This window comes from Ziziphus jujuba, chromosome 7 (genome assembly GCF_031755915.1).
Source record: "Ziziphus jujuba cultivar Dongzao chromosome 7, ASM3175591v1".
Taxonomy (NCBI): Eukaryota; Viridiplantae; Streptophyta; class Magnoliopsida; order Rosales; family Rhamnaceae; genus Ziziphus; species Ziziphus jujuba.
In genome coordinates this window covers 29,091,509-29,112,863 of record NC_083385.1, presented here as the reverse complement: position 1 = coordinate 29,112,863, position 21,355 = coordinate 29,091,509, and the positions used below count along the sequence as shown (strand labels likewise).

General features: G+C 32.9%; 2 protein-coding genes across 4 annotated transcripts; one reads left to right on the top strand and one right to left on the bottom strand.

Annotated features, from left to right (window-relative positions):
• Window positions 1–427: 427 nt before the first annotated feature.
• On the top strand, window positions 428–10,642 carry LOC107426960 (protein STICHEL). Of its 2 annotated transcripts, none has more exons than XM_048478990.2 (7): window positions 428–812; window positions 1,071–3,339; window positions 3,493–3,709; window positions 5,910–6,455; window positions 7,503–8,226; window positions 10,126–10,207; window positions 10,311–10,642. In XM_048478990.2, the coding sequence occupies exons 2-7, from the start codon at window positions 1,126–1,128 to the stop codon at window positions 10,407–10,409; spliced, it is 3,882 nt and encodes a 1,293-aa protein (XP_048334947.2). In that variant the 5' UTR covers window positions 428–812; window positions 1,071–1,125; the 3' UTR covers window positions 10,410–10,642. The 2 variants fall into 2 exon arrangements, with proteins under 2 accessions (XP_048334947.2, XP_048334946.2); XM_048478989.2 differs by having other exon boundaries at window positions 428–950.
• Window positions 10,643–12,474: 1,832 nt separating this feature from the next.
• Window positions 12,475–20,177, bottom strand: LOC107426943 (2-C-methyl-D-erythritol 4-phosphate cytidylyltransferase, chloroplastic). Of its 2 annotated transcripts, none has more exons than XM_048479038.2 (12): window positions 19,853–20,173; window positions 19,550–19,626; window positions 19,335–19,406; window positions 17,888–17,943; window positions 17,235–17,314; window positions 16,962–17,044; window positions 16,044–16,121; window positions 15,223–15,291; window positions 13,908–13,976; window positions 13,744–13,790; window positions 12,886–12,976; window positions 12,475–12,680 (listed from the first exon to the last, which is right to left on the bottom strand). In XM_048479038.2, exons 1-12 carry the CDS (start codon window positions 19,962–19,964, stop codon window positions 12,609–12,611), a joined length of 906 nt encoding a protein of 301 aa, XP_048334995.2. In that variant the 5' UTR covers window positions 19,965–20,173; the 3' UTR covers window positions 12,475–12,608. The 2 variants fall into 2 exon arrangements, 1 of the variants encoding a protein (XP_048334995.2); XR_007242462.2 differs by having other exon boundaries at window positions 12,581–12,680; window positions 12,886–12,971; window positions 19,853–20,177.
• Window positions 20,178–21,355: the final 1,178 nt, after the last annotated feature.

Here is a 21,355-nt window from a genome sequence, read left to right as displayed (position 1 = left end):
TTTCTGATCAATTTTCTGAGAATATTTTAAAATTTTAATTTAATAATAATTTATTTTGTTTAAATTGATTTTATGAACGATGTGAATGAAATTGATTTATGTTTAGAAGAAGAAAAGAGTAATTTTGTTATTTAAGGTGCTATATAAAGAGAAAAAACAGTTTGGTTGATGGATTTTATTCGTAAAAGTGCTGAATGTAATATTCAAAATTTGATAATTATATCTGAATTATGGCAAATTTTAAAAGAGATACATGGAATTTTTTTAATTTTTAAAATTTAAAAAATTAAATTGAAATTAATGTAAATATGAGAGATTTAATTTTTTTTTTTTACGTAGGATTAAAAACAAAAAATAAAAATAAAAATAAATACGTAATAAAGCGGACAAAAAGGTTGCTACACTTTATAGCGTAGGAAAATTTATTTTACTAAAAAAGAGAATAACGAGAGAATCCCGTGCTGAGAGCATGGAGTTTGGAGGGAGTTTTTGGATTCTGAAAATTTCTTTAAATCTTTTTTTTTTATTTAATTCAAAGAGGAAGAAAAAAAAAAAAGCATCAGTCTCGGCCTGATACATTCAATCAGACATTTTGGGGCGCCAACTAAAAACCCTAATAACCAATAATAAAAACACAGAGAGAGAGAGAGAGAGAGAGAGAGAGAGAGAGAGATTGAGATCAAACCAAGTAACTCTGAAAGCAGAGAGAGAGAGAGAGAGAGAGAGAGAAATGAAGCCTTTATGTGTTTGTGTCAGATCTGCAGCAACCCTCATAACCCACCTATTTTAGTTTGTTTCACCCACAGATTTCTGTATCCTTAATGAATGCTGAATGGATATATATATATATATATATATATGTGTGTGTGTGTGTGTGTGTGAGTGTGTACATTATATATGGATAGGAATGAAGATCAATGAATGGAGGACAATTGGGTTTTCGTTTCGAGGTGTAAATCAGTAATGGGGTCTCTGTGTTTGTGGGTTTCATTGGTTTTCAACTGAAATCTACTTTCTTTGTTTATTGTTTTTTTTTTTTTTTTTTTTTCCTTCTTATTTTTTTCTATCAGATAAAAGAGAAACACAAAAGGAAAAAATTGAAAAAAAGAAGAAGAAGAAGAAGAAATGTCGGAAATGCGAGTATCTCATCCAAGCAAGTTCCATTTGAAGAAGGAGCTCACTCAGATTCGGAAGGCTGCAAGGGTTCTTCGTGATCCAGGGACAACGTCGTCCTGGAGGTCTCCTCTTGCCTCATCTAGATCTGCAGTAGTAGCATTGGCAGCAGCAGCAGCAGCTTCCACTCCTTGTAGTTGGAAGAACAACAACAACAACAACTCGGAGAATGAAGGTCGCAAGGAGCTTCACGAGGGTTCCTTGGTTGATCCTGTAAATAAGATTAGCAGTGGGGATGTTAAGGATAAGAGGGTCTTCCTGTCTAATTGGATGAATCCCAAATCGTCGAGTGAGAAGAGTTTGACTTTGATAGGAAAAAATGATGACTTTGATGATGATGATGATGACGACGATGATGATGATGAACACGATGACATTCAAGGGTCTTCTTCTATTGCAGGGGCTAGTCTTGATGATAGCCTCAGCGATGCGCGAAATGTGAGGCATGGGGATACAAAGAGTGATACTTACTTGGGTGATGGTCCTTCCTCAATGCTGTTCAGACGCAGAGACGCAAATCTTGTCTCATTGGGGGCTACATCCATCAAGCGGACAGCCGGGATGAAGAAAAGATGCAAGAAAATCGATACCCATTTGGATGTTTTGTCAAAATACCAGCAGAAAGAAATCATTCTCGCTAGGAACAACTTAGTCAATTCGAGAAGATTGCTGGACGGTCATCCTTCAGTTACCATAGGATTAGGCCAGGATGACTCGGTTGAGCAATCCGATGACACTGAAGAGTACTGTAATTCAGAGGACATACGGCCAATTACAGGGGCTTCCCCTTTGCTTTGGAAACTTAAGCACAAGAATTGGTCTCACTCATCGTCCAAGTTTTTGAGACATACTCGAAGAGAGGACTCTTCTTATACCTATAGTACTCCGGCACTGTCAACGAGTTCTTATAATCGGTATGGCAACCGTAACCCAAGTACTGTTGGATCTTGGGATGGCACCACAACTTCCATGAATGATGGTGATGATGAGGTGGACGACCATTTGGATTTTCCAGGCCGCCAAGGATGTGGCATTCCTTGTTATTGGTCAAAGAGAACACCCAAACATAGAGGCATGTGCCGGAGCTGTTATTCTCCTTCCCTCTCCGATACTTTAAGGAGGAAAGGAAGTAGCATATTCTGTGGAAGTCATACAATGTATACGAGACGTCGAAGGTCGTCATTGAGTTCCAGCAAGCGGAGAATGGCTTTGAGGAGTGCTCAGGGTGTCCTCCCATTGCTTACCAATAGTGGGGATGGTGGGGGAGGGTCATCTATAGGAACTGGAAGGAGTGATGATGAGCTCTCTACCAACTTTGGGGAGCTTGATTTGGAGGCTTTGAGTAGATTGGATGGACGGAGGTGGTCGTCAAGCTGTAGGAGTCAAGAAGGATTAGAGATTGTAGCTCTAAAAGGGGAAGGGGAAGAGGAAGGGACCCTGGAAAATATTAGAAGTTTTAGCCAGAAATATAAGCCAATGTTCTTTGGTGAATTGATTGGGCAGAGTATTGTGGTGCAGTCTCTTATTAATGCTATTTCAAGATATCGAATTGCCCCTGTTTATCTTTTCCAGGGCCCTCGTGGGACTGGAAAGACCTCGGCGGCCCGGATTTTTGCTTCTGCCCTAAATTGTTTGGCTCCTAATGAAACAACTAAGCCATGTGGCTACTGCAGAGAATGCGCTGATTTTATCTCTGGGAAGAGCAGGGACCTATTGGAAGTTGATGGCACTAATAAAAAAGGTATTGATAGAATTAGGTGCCTTTTGAAAAGTTTATTGGCAGGACCTTCATTACCTTCCTCACGGTATAAGGTTTTTGTGATTGATGAGTGTCACTTGCTACCCTCTAAAACATGGCTGGCATTTCTTAAATTTCTTGAAGAACCACCGCAAAGAGTTGTGTTCATATTCATAACAACTGATCTGGATAATGTGCCACGTACTATCCAGTCACGGTGTCAGAAGTATCTCTTCAACAAAATTAAAGATAGTGAAATTGTGGCGCGATTAAGGAAAATTTCTGCTCAAGAAAACCTGGATGCCGAATCAGATGCACTGGACTTGATTGCTTTGAATGCAGATGGTTCACTTCGAGATGCAGAAACCATGTTAGAGCAGTTGAGTTTGCTTGGGGAAAGAATTTCTACATCTCTTGTAAATGAACTTGTGAGTTTACTCTGCAATGATTTCTCTTTTCTTCAAATTAAGTTGATTAAATTAATGCACTGATATAACAAACTACATTTTTTTCTTGTTTTGAAATTTTTTTAATCTAGTATAAGTTAAAACATATTAAATGAGTGTGTTTCTCTTTTATAGGTTGGGGTTGTTTCAGATGAGAAACTACTGGAACTTTTGGAGTTAGCAATGTCATCAGACACTGCAGAGACAGTGAAAAGAGCCAGAGAGCTGATGGACTCCGGGGTTGATCCAATGGTTTTGATGACTCAACTGGCCAGCCTTATTATGGATATTATTGCTGGAACTGACAACATCATTGATGTAAAACACAATTCATTGCTTGGTGGACGATATTGTGAGTCCCATTCTTTTCATTTTTGATGTGAATAATTTTATACTTTAGCTCAATTTTTGCCTGTATGATCTAGACGTAATAGAGCAGTCACTTAAGTATAAATATATTGATTTTTCTAATTGAAAAATTAGTTAGAGGTACTTTATTGAAGAAGACTTGGAGAAACAAGACTAATTTTTATATTTGTGCATTTAGAAGCACAATGGGCGTGAACAAACTATCTAGTTGGTATTTTGATCTTCGAGATCATGATATTGCCAAGCTATTTGGGTACATCAAAAAATGATGTTATCAAGTATGGAGAAGCATATGTTACTGCTATACAGACGTGTACTTGCATACTTATTTCCTTGGTATCTCGACATTTTTGGAAGTAATTCTCTATTGTTACTATGTAGGGGTTTATGCTATATTAAATGGTGTTAAATTGTACTTGAAGTTAGGTCGTAGGTGTATTTATTCTTTAATGTACATAATTGAGCTTGTCTTAATTGCACCATTGTCCCAAAAGAGGTTAACCATGAGTCTTAGACTTTCTCAGAAGCACTAAACTGACTTTGAATTTAATATCAAACTTAAAAATTGAAGTATTGGCTGGAACTAAAATTTTCTTTGAGAGGCCTTATCTTGTTAGTTAGAATGCATTTGAATAACATTGAAGTAAGTGAAGGCTAGTCAACTGCCAAAGTATCAAATGCTAAAGTGACTATTTGGTAACAAACACAATCACTATACTACCAAGTAAGGTCAGGCATAGAATCTTGAATGGGTTGACAACAAATGATTGAACATTATGTCATTGTAATAGCAGTTCAAGCCTAGATTATAAATTTCTCTTTGGCCCTTGTTTGATAAGTGGTGATGTTGAAAGACTTTTAGTGAAAGTGAGTTTCTTATAGTCCATTTTCATTTTTGGAGGTGCATGAGTTGAACGTGTTTTGCCATGATTTGTAGTCATCATTTACTGTTAGTATTGCACGTATTTATATATTATAGGCACAGTTCTCATTCACTAAGTTTGAGGGACTTGTTCCAGGGAGGATCAAGGATTGTGGTTGATTGAGTGTGCAACTCAAAAATGTCGATATGCATTTTTGGAATTCTAGGATTGAAGTGGTTTACTAGGTTATAGATTGTCTATTATTTTTTATTTTTTATTTTATTTTTATCTTTCCAAGAATTAGCCTTTATGATGCTGAAAAATCTTGTAGTTTTTACCAGAAGTCAACAAGTACAATGTGTAGATTCAATGGAATCAAATGTCTTGGTGAACTTTAAACATTTTGCTTCAATAGATTTTTTCTCGGAATAGTTGAGAGTGGATGTACGCAAAGGCAGGCTGCCACTGCAAATTTCATATATTGACTCTTATTTTTATTCAATGTGTATATTATATTTTATGTTATTTATTCATTGGTTAAAGTAATTATCCTCTCCAAATTTCCAATTCCTTGAGTTAATTTAGCAATATGTTGCAATTTAAGTTGTGGCACTGTTAGATAACAATTCAAACTCCCAGAACAATCACTTTACATGGAGAATCAGAAAGCATAACATATTAACAGACCCAAGTACGATTTACAAGGGATTTAATTCATTAATGCCTTTTAAATTAATTCCAAGACATTTATACAGTAAGCAATCATAAGGGTCAAGTTACCAAGACAAAATATTCATCAAAAGAAAATTCACAAACCCATCAAATTTGTTGGGCTAGGTTGTATTGTAGTTTGTTACTTGAGTCATGCAGCCAGAAGTTGACTGAACATCTACATGTTTTTTGGAAACATATTGATTATAGAAGCTGATATATGATGCTCTCCATTAACTAATTTTTTTTAAAAGCATTATCTGATAGAAAATTGACCCAATGACACGTATAAATCAAACTTAATAAAACATCAATTGTTACTCTTTCTCACATCATGTGTAAGCTTGTCCAATGACCTTGAAGTCGACTTGGTACATGCTTTGCTACACACCTTTTGTCTTCCTTTTGAGATCGTTCATAATGTAAACTTGAAGATATAGAAAAATAACTCGACTAATTGCACTTTTTTAGATGATTTTACTCGATATGGCATCTGGCTAGTAGTTATTGATTGTTGTTCTAAATCATTTTTATAAAATATTTGAGTGCTTTTAGTTTTAATGTTAAATCATGTACTCAATTGGTGTTGCTGCGCTTTTTTTGCTTCAGTGACTGAAGCAGAAGTGGAGAGATTAAAGCATGCTTTGAAGCTTCTTTCAGAGTCTGAGAAACAGCTCAGAATTTCAAGTGAACGCTCAACTTGGTTCACAGCAACTCTATTACAACTTGGTTCTCTGCCTTCTCCAGACCTTACTCTTTCAGGTAGTAGTAGGAGACAGAGCTCTAAAACTACTGATTATGACCCATCAAGTGCTTCAAGAGAAGCTACTTCTTATAAACATAGATTGGATGCTCAATATGTGGCTCAAACTTCTCCTGCTGTGCAAAAATCCATTAATTGCAATCCCAACCGTCAAGGAGAGCTGTCACGAAATGATGGTTTTGGTTTCAGTTCCAAGCTCTCACATGGCCAGTTAATGGATGATGGTGTCTCAGTTGCCTCACATGACGATGTCGTGGTTGGGAATATGAGATGCACAAACTTGGAAAAGTTGGATAATATTTGGGCACAATGTATTGAAAGATGTCATTCGAAGACACTGAGGCAGCTGCTTGATGCTCATGGAAAGCTTGTTTCTATCGCTCAAGTTGAAGGTATGTTAATTAACCTTTATAGACTTATATTTTGTTTATTTTTTTCCTTGTGAAACTAAAATGATAATTTTGCGGGACACGCCCACATAATGGTGGGCATCTACACTCATTTACATGTAACTCAATGGTAATATATCCCATGAATTAGATATATAGGGGTGCTGGTGTCCATTATAATTTGGGACCGACTAAAATGAATACACAATAAAACTGTGCCAATTAGACACTAGTCAAAATTTTCTCTTTTTCTGAGGATCAAGCTGTGAAATTAAAGATAATAAACTATTAGCTGAAATGTTTATGTAGCTTCCATCATCTGTAAAACTTCCAGTCTATTTATTTACATTGAGATGACCAAGGTAATGACAACGTTAATAGAGATCATTGAGGAGTTGGCAGATTGGATTATAATGATTACAACTTTACAAGATGTCACATAACTGACAAGTATATGTACTAAAACTTGAAATAAGATAATGCACATCTTTCAGTCCTGTTAAGTATTTATGCTGGAGTTTTTTTAAGGATGGACATGAGGCATGAGGGATCTGTTGGTGCATTTATTTTGTAAATTACTAATATGGATACATATATTCTGGCCACATCTTTAACCTATAGCGTTAATTTATAATTCATTTCTTGAGATAAGTCTACTTTCATCACAGGACTTACACGGCTTAGAACTGTTCTTTCCTGAAATCTCCTGCACTTTTAAGTCTATTTACTACAATATGTGTTGCTTTTTAGTAATAGTTTGAGAAATGTAACCATGCTTTGGGTACGGAAGTAAAAGTGATAAATCTATAGTTTGGTCAATAACCTGAGAATGAAACAAAGAGCATGGAAGCAAGTATAAACTAAACTAAACATGGAAATCCTTAGCTTACTGGGATTGATGACTGATTAAAAAAATTCTGTAACACGTGAGAGTCTCTAATTGGCTCAATCTGAGAGCTTAGCTCCAAAATAATTTTTACTATGGATATTGTCCATGCTCTCTCTCTCTTCCCCTCATTCTTTCTTCATCTAATATGGTTTGATGTGCAGGTATTCTAATTGCTTATGTTGCATTTACTGATGAAAACATTAAATCCAGAGCTGAAAGGTTTTTGAGCAGTATAACAAATTCAATAGAAATGGTTCTTAGATGCAATATAGAGGTAAGAATTATCCACTTACCAGGTGGAGAGGCTTCTTTAAATGCTGCAAATCTTTTGGAGTTACCAGAAGATTTAAAGCAGGCAGAAACAAGACTGGCAATTGAAAAGGAGAGGAAAGAAGCTTCCTCTAATAAAATGGACGGCTATTCTAATTCTTACCCATTGCTGGATGGGACCTATCAGTCAACCTCTGGTTCTTCAGAGTTACTGGCTGAAGGCAATGCTCGGACAAATGATAAAAGAGAAAGGAGACAGGAGATTCCAATGCAGAGAATAGAATCTATCATTCGTGAGCAAAGGTTAGAAACTGCCTGGCTACAGGCTGCAGAGAAAGGCACCCCTGAATCATTGAGTCGTCTGAGACCCGACAAGAATCAGGTCCTGCCTCAAGAGGCTATCTATTGCGAAGATCAAATGGACTCAAAGGATTCAACATCATTGTCACCACAGCAATGGGAAGATGAATTAAACCATGAACACAAAGTATTAAAGCTAAACAATGGAAAAGTCCTTCAAAAGGACCAAATTGCTAGACGGGTAGATCGATATCCAATGTCCCCAAGTTTATTGCATGATACCAGCTTCATGGGCACTTCTGGAAAAGATAACCTGTGAGTCTTTATTGATTTGCAATTGCCCAAGTGTTTTACATTTTCTGTAAATTTTTATTCTGTCAAATTGTGTGAAGGATTTATAATCACTGCTTGATTGTATGGTGAGAAAATTAGGTTGCTTAAATTTGGTTATAAAAAGTTATATTGTAGATTTCAAAATCAAAGATCAGATAAGAGTTGAACTTTTCCTGTTTCTGTCTAGATGGATAAAAAATTCTAAATTTTTTTAAAAGAAAAAGTTGAATTTCATACAAAAATATAGTTTTTTAAGTTTATTTTAATTAATGGCATGTCAATTTAATCCAATAAAACTAGATATCATCTCAAAAGTTTAACTAATTCTATTGAAAAATAAGTGTAGGGAATTTTTAGGAATCTAATAAAACTGGAACATTTTTCCTTGATTCAAATTTTTTGATTTTTTTTTTTTTCTTGTTCTTTACATACTTTAACTAATTCTATTGAAAAATAAGGGTAGGGAATTTTTAGGAATTTGTTATGATTTTTTTCCCAAAAATTTTTCTATTTTTTGGTGTCTTGTTTTCTTGTATCTGTAAAATTGTCCTTATGAGATCAAAGCTGAGCAAAACATCTCTTATGAGCATTCATTAGTTGAACTCTAGACTAGTAGATATTTGCAAATTTTATCTGGAAACTGCAATATCTGATCATGGAAGGAAATATTAGTGAATTACTGAATTTGCTTGAATGCTCCCCGCAGAATTGCTTCTCAATGTCATTATTTATAAATTATAGCAAGTATGGCTGTTCTTATGATTATCAATATTCAGCTGGGAATAAACACTGCAAGAATTATTAGGTCTCGTTTGGTAACATGGTTCATTTTTAGTTGTTGATTTTTGTTTTGTTTTTTTTTTTTTTTTTTTTTTTTTTTTTAATGTAATTGTATGTAATTTGCTTACTTCAAATATTTGTTATAATCAATTAGTAGTAGTTAGAGTTTATTAAACATCTCAAATAACTATAAAATTAGAGGGATAAAAATAAAAAATAAAAAAATAAAAATAAAACCAAACCCTTATTAGGTGCCATTTGGTTACATGGTTGATTTGTAGTTTTTGTTTTTTTTTTTTTTTTTTTTTTTAATCTTTTATTTTTTGCCTCATTATATGTAATTTGCTTATATCGAGATGTTTGTTGGAGTTAGAGTTTATTAGACATATAAGTTAGCTACAAACTTAAGGAAGAAAAAAAATATAAACAGCAAATTGAACGCAACTTCAAATTGTGGTGTCCTTCAAGCTTATAGTTGTTTAAAATGTTCAACAACCTATAACTACCATTAGTTAATACTTGAAATAAGCAAAGTACACATAATTAGGTAGAAAAAAAAATAAAAAGTAGAAACTAGAAACTACCCATGTTATCAAACGACACTTTACACAATTTGAACATGTTCAATTTGGTGTTAGATTTTTTGTTTTTCTCCGTTTGTAGTTAATTGTGATGCCTAATAAACTCTCAATTACCACTAATACTAACAAACATATGAGATAAGAAAAGTCCATAGAATTCGGTATATAAAAACAAAAACCAAAAACAAAAAACCAAAAATGTTACCAAATGACAACTTAGCCAATCATGTAGTGTGATTACATTCAATCTAATCATGTCCTGCTGTGTGTACTGAATGAGGTTATAATATCATAGTTCTTTCTATGGGTGCAACAAGTGTTTTCGCTCTATGTTTTGTTTTCTCAACTACCCTTGAAATAGATGACTTTGGGGCACTGGTTGTATATGATGATGAAGTTTTCCATGGACCCCCTTTTTTTTTGGGGGGGGGGGGGGGGGTGTCATCTTTCACAGAGTTTGTTATTCATGTATGGAATAGTTTTCTTAGTTTTTTAATTGATATTCGTGCTCTTTCTTCAGGGGCTATGAATCAGGATCAGGTGCTGGAGGTTGTAGTGGGTTTTTCTGTTGGAATACCGCAAAAACCCATAGAAATGCAAAGGTAGGCTCTTCTGAATTCCAATTTATATTATATTGCTATTATTATTATGGAAGACTTGTTCTACCTCAAAGAGCTTTTTTTATTTTCATTTTTTGACAAACAGGTCAGAGGGACTCCTGTTCGTCCACAAAAAGTTGGACGGTTTTCTTTGTTTGGTGAATGTGTGAAGTCGAAGAAAGTAGAAAGCAGGCATAGAAGATAAGCGGGTGATTGAGTTTTTTTTGGAGTATCAGAGATATAGTTTTTGTTTGTTGCACATTCTTGTATTTATTTTCCATTCAAAGCCATTCTTGGAGGATGTGAGTGAGAAATACGGAAAATGGTGTAAAGCTTATGGCGGTTGGGCTGCATTTCTTCAGTTCCATCCATTTTCGTGGGATCAATAAAAATGATTTGATGGTGAAGCCTCAATTTATCTGGTTTTTCGCCACAGAAGAGTTTCTTTTCTTTTTTATTTCCCAGAACGGTTACTGGGGACTGACTACAAACAATGGACCTCCTTTTGTTTATTTGTTTGTGTGTTTCTTTTTTTTTTTTTCTTTTTTTTTTTTTTTTGTGGGGGGGGTTAATTTTACATTGACAGAGTTGTAGGGCTTATGCAGAGAGAAGAGGAAGTTTTCTTTCGGTATTCATCATTAATATAAAAAAAATAAATAAATACTCTGAACTCTCACGGTAGTATCTAAAGCAAATCCTTTCTTCTCTCTCTCAATCAAGTATGTTGGTGCATTTTAGTCAAATGAGCATGCTTTTAAGTATGCCAACGAAATGAGTATTTTTGATTGGAGAAAAATGGTATTTGTTATAATTAGTGGAATGTTCATCTCCTAATTTAATCGGATATCATGAGTTGATTTTCACTTTATCATAACTTTTTTACTTATAAAAAGTCAATAAAAAGAAAATGCCGTCAATTGCCAGTTATTAATGAATCCACCCTCCTAATCGGCAACAATCTCCAACGATTCATTAAAAGATCAAAGGTACAGTAATTCAATAAAAATCTTGTTGTCCCGTCTTTAGCATTTGTTGCTTGTTTAAGGGGGAGTCAAAGCTCAAATGCATGGATGATTCATACATCCAGGTGATCAGAGTCTGAACTAGTTGAGATCCCCACTTTTTGTTGGCAGTGGAGTTACGAAACTGCCGATGCTACGAGTTAAGGCTGTTTCTTGGTAGAGCATTAAGCTATTACTTTAACCCAACGGTCGCATATTCAAGTGCTGCTACACCCAAACCTACCTTATCTAAACCATACCGTTGGTAAGCATGCGTAACAGCCTTCACACAGCACTCTTTGGCCTTTAGGCTCACTTCAGCGACTACACCTCTAAATGACAAAGTGGGGTGAAGTAAGTCCTTCAAATGACAAAGAAGTGGTGAAGTGACGAGTAGCACAAAAAGTGGCTCTAACATCAACAGGCCTTTCCCTATCCATTTTGTAGGACGATATGTTATTAGAAAAGCATAATCTATTTATTCAGATATTTAGGAAGATGCATTCGATCTAAAATTTAATAGATTTAAAATAAATAATAAATTTTAAAAAATTTGATGAATTGTAATAAAATTTCATAAATTTCATAAATAATTTATAAGAATCCAACGAAATTTTTTAAATTAAAATTGAATTTTATATTGACAATTTCACTGTTAAAATCTTTTCAAATTTAATAAAATCCATCATTTTTTAAAATCTTTTAAAATAAATAATTTTTTAAATATTACTAGATTTTAAAAAAATTGTATAAAATCCTAATTGAATATACCTGAATTTTAATAGATTTTTATAAAATCCATTAAAATCTAAATTAAATATCATCCTTTAAAATCTAAATGAAATTACATAAATTCCTTTAAAATCTAAATCAAATACCTCCAAACTTTTAAATACTTTCAAAATCATTCAATGCTTGTAGTTTAAGGATAACTCCATTTTTTCCCCCCTTCAAACATGCCATTTTTTGAAATTTGCCCCATATACTCCAAAACCCCTTATATCACCTGCACGACATAACTTATGTAATCATGTTAGGAACTGTTTTATTCTATTTTATTTTACTTTTGATCAATTCACGAGGCTAATTTTCAAAATTTATCAGGGAAAATTGCAAAAGTGGACTAAATTGATAGAAAAATAATACTCGAGGGCAATGTGATAAGTTTTATAGTTTATGGGGCAAAATGCGAAAGATATTATAGCTAAGGAGGTTAAAATGTAGTTATCGATATAAATTATGTCAAGGCTCTTCAAATTGAAAGTAGTCTACAACAAAATAATCCCAAATATATATATATATATATATATATAAATATAGAAGTTACGCCTAATTGTATGTATTGGCAGAATGATGAACCAAGGAATTAGAAAAATGAAGATATAAAAGCAACAAATGAAATTTTATGCAGAAGACTTCACAGAGTTCAGACTCAATATTCTCTCTGCGAGTAATATATCATCTGGGGTTGTGACCTGCAAAAAACTTCTTCCCGTTATTTTGCAATTCAAAGTAAGATGCTGTTGCCTTCTTTTTTTTTTTTTTTTTTTTTAACTTGAATTTCTTACTAGATTAAGAAGGCTAAAGTGCTTGCATAGGTTTCATTTATAAAAATAAATAAATAAATAATTACTTTCAATTATCAAGATAAAAGTCATAGACTTGGGAATTTTTTACTACCTTGATGTTGGTGTAAGATCCTTCAGTTATATACACAGGATGTTTAAGGTACTCCACGATAGACACGTCATCAGTCACTTCAAGACCTTCACTGCAGGGAAGGACAGTTGGATTGAGAAATTCAATACCACATAGGGTTTAACATAGCCAAATATTGTTATCAAAATGAAATTTCATATTCCCCGAGGGCGTACTAGCTTATATACAGTTGGTTTTGCCCATTTTAATACCATCAATATGATTTGGCTAGGGAGTCAACTTGTTGTATGAGCCCTGTTTTGACTTGATAAGAATTTTAACAAGAGAATTATTATTCCTAAATAGAAATGTTGATGCAACAGAAAGTCCACAAATGGAAGTCATGACAATGCATATTCACATGTAGCTCTCATAGCATCGGCTCCCACCTCAGCGTTAAGAATTTGTCATTTCTACCATCGTACTATCTCACCGGTTCCAGGCCAATTTGGGTGCATAACAACTCCTAAACTTTGGAACAAATTATGCATAACAATGAAGATGCTTGCTTCAGTGTTTTTTCAGAATATCTTACAAGTTGCAGCAAAAGAAGTTTGAAATACAGTTAATTTAAAGCAATTTTATGGCAACTAACAAATGGCAGAATACTAGAAGAACCATCAAAATTTCAAGTAAGAACACTGCATAATAAAGAAACTTTTTCATAGAGAATTCATAACATAAAGATGATTCAATTGACCAACATTTACCAAATATTAACTTCACATATAGTAAATAGCATGATTTATATATACAATTGGAAGATGCATCCATTTTTATCTTATCATTTACTTTCTTATTAAACAAAGTGATACTAATAATGTAAAGAGTAGGCATTACCTATTTACCAACTCAAAACCTTTTCTGAGCAACTGAGGTTTGATAACCTAAAGAAGAGGTTAGATATGTTAGCTGATTAAGAAATTAGCCAATATTTTAGCTAGAATATATTCTAAAACTAAAGCTTTCAAAAGGAATATAGAAATGCTTTAAACAGTTAAAACCTGGGGGGTCTGCATTTCCCATAGTGTTTTCCTGTCCAAGGTTTTGACAACAAAAGACTCACTGTTTCCCTGTGCATAAATTAGGAAAAAAAACATTTCACATTCACAAGGTAAATGAAATTGAAATGAGAAACTTACAGTTGATGTTGAACTGAAAGGAAAAATATTTCAAAACTTGGCAGCCAGATTAACAGAAATACAGAATAAATACAAGCTTAACCAAAAGTAGGACAGGCAACAGGAAGATCTAACACAGTACACAATTATTATTCATTATGTTAAACTACACATTTTATTAAATCCAATATAGGTTAGATACTTTCCCATAGGTTGTAAAAGTTGCGTAATTGGGGAATACAGAAAAGGACAAAGTAAAATCTTACATATCTTAAGTTTATAGCACACATTTACATGAAATTCCATGAGTGCATTTGCCATTTGGAAATTATGTCTGGTAAGCCTACAAAAGAAAACATATTCTAGGCAAGAAAAGATATTAGCAGTTACGAGTACCAAATGGTACATGATCTGTGAAAAAGAAGAGTTTGAGAAAAGAAAGTATGAGTGAAGAACCTAACATGATCTACCAATAAAATTATTATGTTTGCACACACAAATTCACATATTTATATAGATAGGTATAATATATATATATATATATATAGCTTATCTATTATTCATAACTTTTTGTGCGGGATTGTTTGGGAAAACGTTCCACCTCATGTGGTAGGTCATTTTCCCAGACAGAAATGTAGGATTATTCTCTTATGCAAATTGTTTGAAACAACCCGCCACACCACTTTTGCATAGATATAAAGAGAGAAAGAGAAATGCTTTGATCCCATGAATATTTAATCAAATTTTTCTTAATAACCAGCTTCAAATCAGAGTCATTGAATAATTGAACAGCTCCCAACTCAAATTTAACAAGTAAACCGGTAAATCATTTTAGCAATAATAAGTATAAATCCAATGGTAAATCATTATATGTACAAATATAAATCTACTTTTAAAACCACAGAAGTACAATTTTTTGTCTTCAATAGACTCTAACACAAAAGTTTATACATACTTGTAGACCATTTTTTGATGTTTTTTTTTTGTTGGGGGGGGAGTAGGGTTGTGGAGAATTGAACTCAGGATCATTGCCCCAAAAAACAGTGGCTTTGCCACTTAGCTCTCGCAGCAGGGACTACTTATATACCTTTATTCTATGCAATTCAATTCCTGATATAACTTTGCCAAATAAGGAAAGGAAACAAAGCATAAATTGAGACCATCAATCAGCAAATAACTAGCTGACATTAAAGTGTACCTCTTTTATAGTAGCTTTAACTGGAACACCAAGTACAGCCGCTCCATTCAGCCAACCATCTTTAAGAACCTAAAAGCAACCTTGTAAATCTAATTGAAACTACAATCATAGTCAAAGTCATGGGAGGCTCAAATTTTAACATTGGGGAAGAAAAAAAAAAAGTTGGATAAGTGTGAAACATTTAAAGGCATATATATGTTTACAATAAACTGTCAGATAAAATAGTTTATAGAGTGCATTCAAAATCAAAAGTTCATCAATTACACAATCTAAATTGTAATGTTGCTTCCACTTAAATGAGCCTTAAGTTCTCCGTTAACCTGTCAGAAATATCCAGCATGCTTATGTGTTTACAAGTACAAACAAACCCAAACTTAAAGCACCATTGCTCACAACTTTGCTTATTTTAAATTGTGATGTAATTTTGTATTCATTAAATTATTTCATCACCTATGATAAATGTTTTGCTACGCATGCATATGATATAGCTATGGTCAAAGCCAAGCTCCTTATTTGGCCAAGAAAGCCACGAAAACCATAAGACATCCTGTGCTCTGCCCAATATATGGAAATTCATCATCATAATGATTTATTTATTTATTATTATTATTAGTATTATTGTTATTTCCAAACACATTATCAAATGCTTATTTTCTCAAATAAGTGATTTTAGCTCTAAAGAAAAAGCACTACCAAACATGCATTGAGTAGCATTGAGCTATATATCTTAAAATATAATACAGATATTAACTTCTTTGTTCTGCTTCAAGAGAAAAACCCAACGCACCAAATATGTGAAGGATTTGTTGCCTATCACAAACCTTTTCTACATCCTCTGAAGATACCAGAGGTCTTGCAGAATCATGGATGCAAACAAGCTCGGAGGCCAAATCAACAGCCTGTAAAAGAAATAAATATAAGCATTTGACAGCATACAAGTTTATGTTATTATTCAACGTGAAATGACAGATATATTTCCATTCAGCAACACCACAGAGACAGCTGCTAACTTAGTTTATTTATTTATTTATTTATTTTATTATTATTATTTTATAATCCAGGAGAACACAGAAAAAAACATATAGAGGAAGCCATTTCTTGATCAAATATGATTACTAATTTCCATACTAACTTTCAAAAATTTTTCCATGTTTGTTGAACAATTAGGAAAAATAGAAAAGAGAATATAGAAGTATAAGACCACAAAAAGAAAACAAAAGATCATCTAACTGGCTTGTAAAAAATGTAGAGAGATCAACACTTAGCTACCCAGGTGAACCCACGGAGGAAAAAGAAAATAAGAAAGGGGAGACAGAAAAGAAAAGGGAAAGAATAGATTTTAAAAAATAAAATAAAATAAAATCGATTCACCAAGTTTCTACACAATCATATTAATATGAAACCATGAATTTCCTTCATAAACCTGTAAATTGGAGAAAAACTTTTAAGAATTTTTATGTTAGAAGCTTCAACAAGTATGTTTGAGGTGACACAATGATTTGTCTTGAGCGTGTCTCAAAACCTAGTCAGCAAAAGGTGGAATAACCAATTTACACTATTTGAGATCGAAATTGTTATTGATCTCATGCAAGTTGAGACCCCATGGTTGCTGTCATATAGCAAAGTTGGGAAACGTACACGAGAAAACAGAAAACCAGACTTGGTTGACGACTAAAACTACTAAAACATACGTTTTAAAGAAAGAAATTACTCTATAATAAAGACAGTTTTGCATGCACCTGGAGTCCACTGTAAACAGAATCTTGTCTTTCCTTCCCAGGTAGGGCAAACTTAAGTTCCACATTGATTTTCTCTTTTGTGTCTGTAAACATAGCCAGAAGCAGGTGAGTTTGAATGTTTTCCTACAGCACTATACAATAAAAGAAAAAGAAAAGAAATTAAAAGATTGACTAAATACAGCTATATGCCATGAAAAGAATATATATATATATATATATATACATATATATGTGTATATATATATATATATATATAGAGAGAGAGAGAGAGACCTTCAAAGATATCCTTATAGGAGGGATCGCAAACTATAACAATTTCCTTTACTTCAATCATGCGGGAGAAAGTGTAAAAGCTGCAAAGAAACAACATATAATTGTCCCCAGGAATATAATTTGCATAACCAAAATGTCAATAGAAAGGAATACCAATACTTCCACGAAAACATCACAATGGCATCCCCTAATGTGTCAAACCAATAAGTAAAATTCACCCCCAAGACCAATGCACCTTGATTAACAATCTAATATGAACTAAAAGTAGGAAATTTTTTTATCAGTTTTTGGTCAGGCTAGTTATTTCTACAAATTGAGATCATTAGGTATGTTGGTCTAAATTCCATATTTTCAACTAGAGCATCTGCATTTAATGCTAATCATGTCAATTAATTACCACTCATTGGTTTAAAGCGCCAAAACATGTAACCATATATGACCTGACAGTAACATTGTCTTCAACTGATTATATTGATGCTTAAATTAAACAGTGCTTATCATCTCTATGGATAAATTTAAAAGCATGCAACAGGTACAAAATGCCTAGATAATGACAATTAGGTTACTTAGTTTTCACAGGCCCCCCACGAAAATTTGAACTGGGTCCAAGAAGATGAAGTTATTGGATGTGGAAACGAGTTGTTGTGATTTACCTATACAATGCAATTGGTTGGCCTAAGAGCGGAAGGTACTGCTTTGGCATGCTGGCCTATTCGCACAAACATAAGGAAACCATCATCTGGAGAATAAGAAATCACCAAACTATACACAAGAGGAAATAGGTCATTCACATCTAAACAAGGATAAAAACTACTAAAGGTTCAAGGTAGCCTAAGGGTAAAATTCCAGCTGTGATACCAAGAACGTGGAATCAAATTACAGTTCACTACACTTGAGTGGTTTATGGAAGGGAGAAAGCTATCTCCTATTTTCATGAATAAACCAACAATCTTACATCATGTTATGGCTTGCTAAAGGACCTGGTAAAACCACCATCAGACCAAAATCAGCCTCATAGATAACAGTGCAAAACAAAGTGAGTAATGATAAATTGGAAGGTAATCAATATGAGTAAGACTATAGGTGGTACAAAACGCATTAGTTATTTAGCCTGATGGTTCTGAGACAACAAAGACATGCAGTAGAATCCAAAGGGTCATCAAGTAAGGTAATATATCATCTGACTTATCAGAGGAAATATATCATCCGACTTATCAGAGGAAGTTCATCCTTTTCAGGTATAGTATGAGAGGAAACAGAAAAAGGAAAAAATCCAACTAGCTGGGCAAAAACATTTAAAAACAAAACAAAAAGCATTAAATATGTTCACCACAGTCAAGGAAATATGACTTCTTTAAGTAAATGTAATTTTTCCCATTTGATGGATTGACTGAAATGCATTTATATTATTCTTAAAGAAATACTTTCAAAATACTGAACGTATTTGACTGGAAATTGTTATACAAGGGGTAGTGAGGGAATCAAAATTTAGAATCATTACAAATAAAATCCTTTTACAAGTGAAATCCGCTTAGAGTTGTCACAGCTATTATAAATCATGATTTTAGAATATTAGTGATAAGCAATAATAGATCGAAATTAAAAGTGAATGTCTCCTTCATGAGTTAGAGCTAACCGCAAACAGTGGCAGGATACATGCATCGAAAGACCAATTGCTGAACCAAAAAGGAATTAGTATGGCTTCACCTGAAAGCCAAACCCTTTAAAAAGGGACATGAGCAGCACCAGAGAGGAAAGACTCATTCACCAATGACTTAGCAAAACACATGACAGATTAATCCAAGGATGAAAAGTCAGTGAAAATAAAAGAGTAACTGGTGTTCAACAGAAACCAACTAATAAACGATGATAAAACTAAATAAATTATTTTCAAAACGAGACTAGGCGGATAATTTGGTACTCGATAATGCAGAGTGGTAATATGCATGTCTCCCTTAAGGCGACTGGTTATAAACAATACTGCTTCTCCCATATAAAAGGGTGATGGGGACGTTCAATTAATTTTCCCGTTTTCAAGTAAAAAGCAAAATAAAAATAGAAACCCATCAATTCAATAATAAGGAAGACGAGAACACTTACACCCATCCGCTTACCCTTCCCTCCAGCCAGAAGAATAACCGAAACGGTTTTTTCTTTCACGATTTTCGGCTTCTATTTATTTACAGAAAAAGGCAAAAAAAAAAATAATAATAATAATCAATGAACTAATAGGAAAAACGAGTATAACCCATTATTTTTTTAGTTCTAACAGGTAAAATTTCTAACTTAAATAATCATAGCTTTAATTCACTTACTTCCCCAACAGTTGCAGAGAAACAAGAAATCCTTGAATTTACAATTCCACTTTTCTCCCTAAAGCAGACCTCACGAACTAACCAAAAAAAAAAAAAAAAAAAGACAGAAGGTGGCTCTGATTAGGAATCTTTTTTATACGAATTAGACAAATATTAACTCTGAAGCATAGTGAAATAGAAACCCATCCCGATTCTTCAACTGCTGTAAGTTGGGTTAGTTTCTTTCTTACAATTCGTTCATTCTACAATCAAATAAATAACTTTAATGAGTGAAACAAAGAAAAAGAGGCAGATTTGACTTGCCTGGAAATCGTAAGTTGAAGCTTGATAGGAATGAGATTCGGTTACTAGTTGGAATCGATGGACGAGAACAAGAAAAAGCAGCGAAAGTGAAGTCTAACCCAAGAAGGCCCATCTCTTGTTTTTGCTCTTCTCTTTGCTTCGGAGAACGGAGACGCACCCAGAATAGCGGCCTTTATTCCGTTAAGATGGGAATGCGAATAGGACAAAATTTTATTTCTATTAGCAATCTCTAAAATAGCACAAAGCATCCCCAATTTCACTCCATGCCACGCCTTTACCGTTCCGGTTCACCGATCACTTCCTCTCTCCACACATGGGTGGTTACAGAAAAAACTAATAATAATAATAAAATAAAATAAAGAAATTGGCTGTGGTAAATTGCACTTGCTGCTGCTACTTAAGATATTCACCAACATGTTTATTAATGATGTAATTTAATTTAATTGTGATCATTAATCCTTTGAATTATAAATATAATTGAAATATAAGTTAATAAATTATAATATTAGAATTATTAAAACACTAATCAAATTTATTTAACTAGTTAATATTTTATTATAGATAATATAATAATATTTAATTTTTTTATTATTATTCATATTTATATTTATTTATCAATTTAAAATTTTAATATAAATATAACAATTAATAATATTTTAATATATTTTATTTGATAAATAAATTTAATAGATATTTCATTACATATAGCATTACCGACTAATAAAATAATGATAGTGCATGTTTGCTAAACATATCCATTTTCGGTTTTGGTATCCTTGATATTATTCTTCTTAAATTTTTGTCTTAATTTGTGATTCTATAATTTGCTTTTAAAATTGAATATATTAGAAGTACCAATTAATTTACCAAGTGATTTAAGTGTTATTATATTATTTGTAGTTATATTTATTATAAAGGGAATCACTAATTTATATTTAAGAAATATTAAATTTCATAACCAATAAAATAGAAACGCATCCCTTTGCCATTAAAATATAATGGTAGACCAATTGATACCTTAGCATTACTCTTTCGAATTTCCTTAGAAAGTTTATGTTTCACTTATCACAATTTTATAGAAAGAAATTATTTCTTCTTTTTTAATAACAACAATGTATATAAATATCAAAATATTCTACAAAATTATATTTATTCAATTAAAATTTGAAAATATATTTAAAAATTTTTATGATTTGAAAATTTTACCTATAATTAATATAAATTTTTAAAGACTCTATTAAGGTTTTCAATGTAAACTTTTAAAAAATTTGTAAAAGTAATAAAGTATTCAATAAAAAATTTTAAAAGTCTATAAAACTCAGATGTATTCAGAATGATAATAATTTGTATAGACTTTTCTAAATACAAACTTTTTATAAACTTTTAAGTTAAAAAATGAAATACGCTTCACCTAGAAAACTTTTTTAAACCTTTGAAAATTTCTTTAAATGGCTTCAATTGAAATTAATTATATATTATTTTTTCAAACCCTCTTACTCCCTA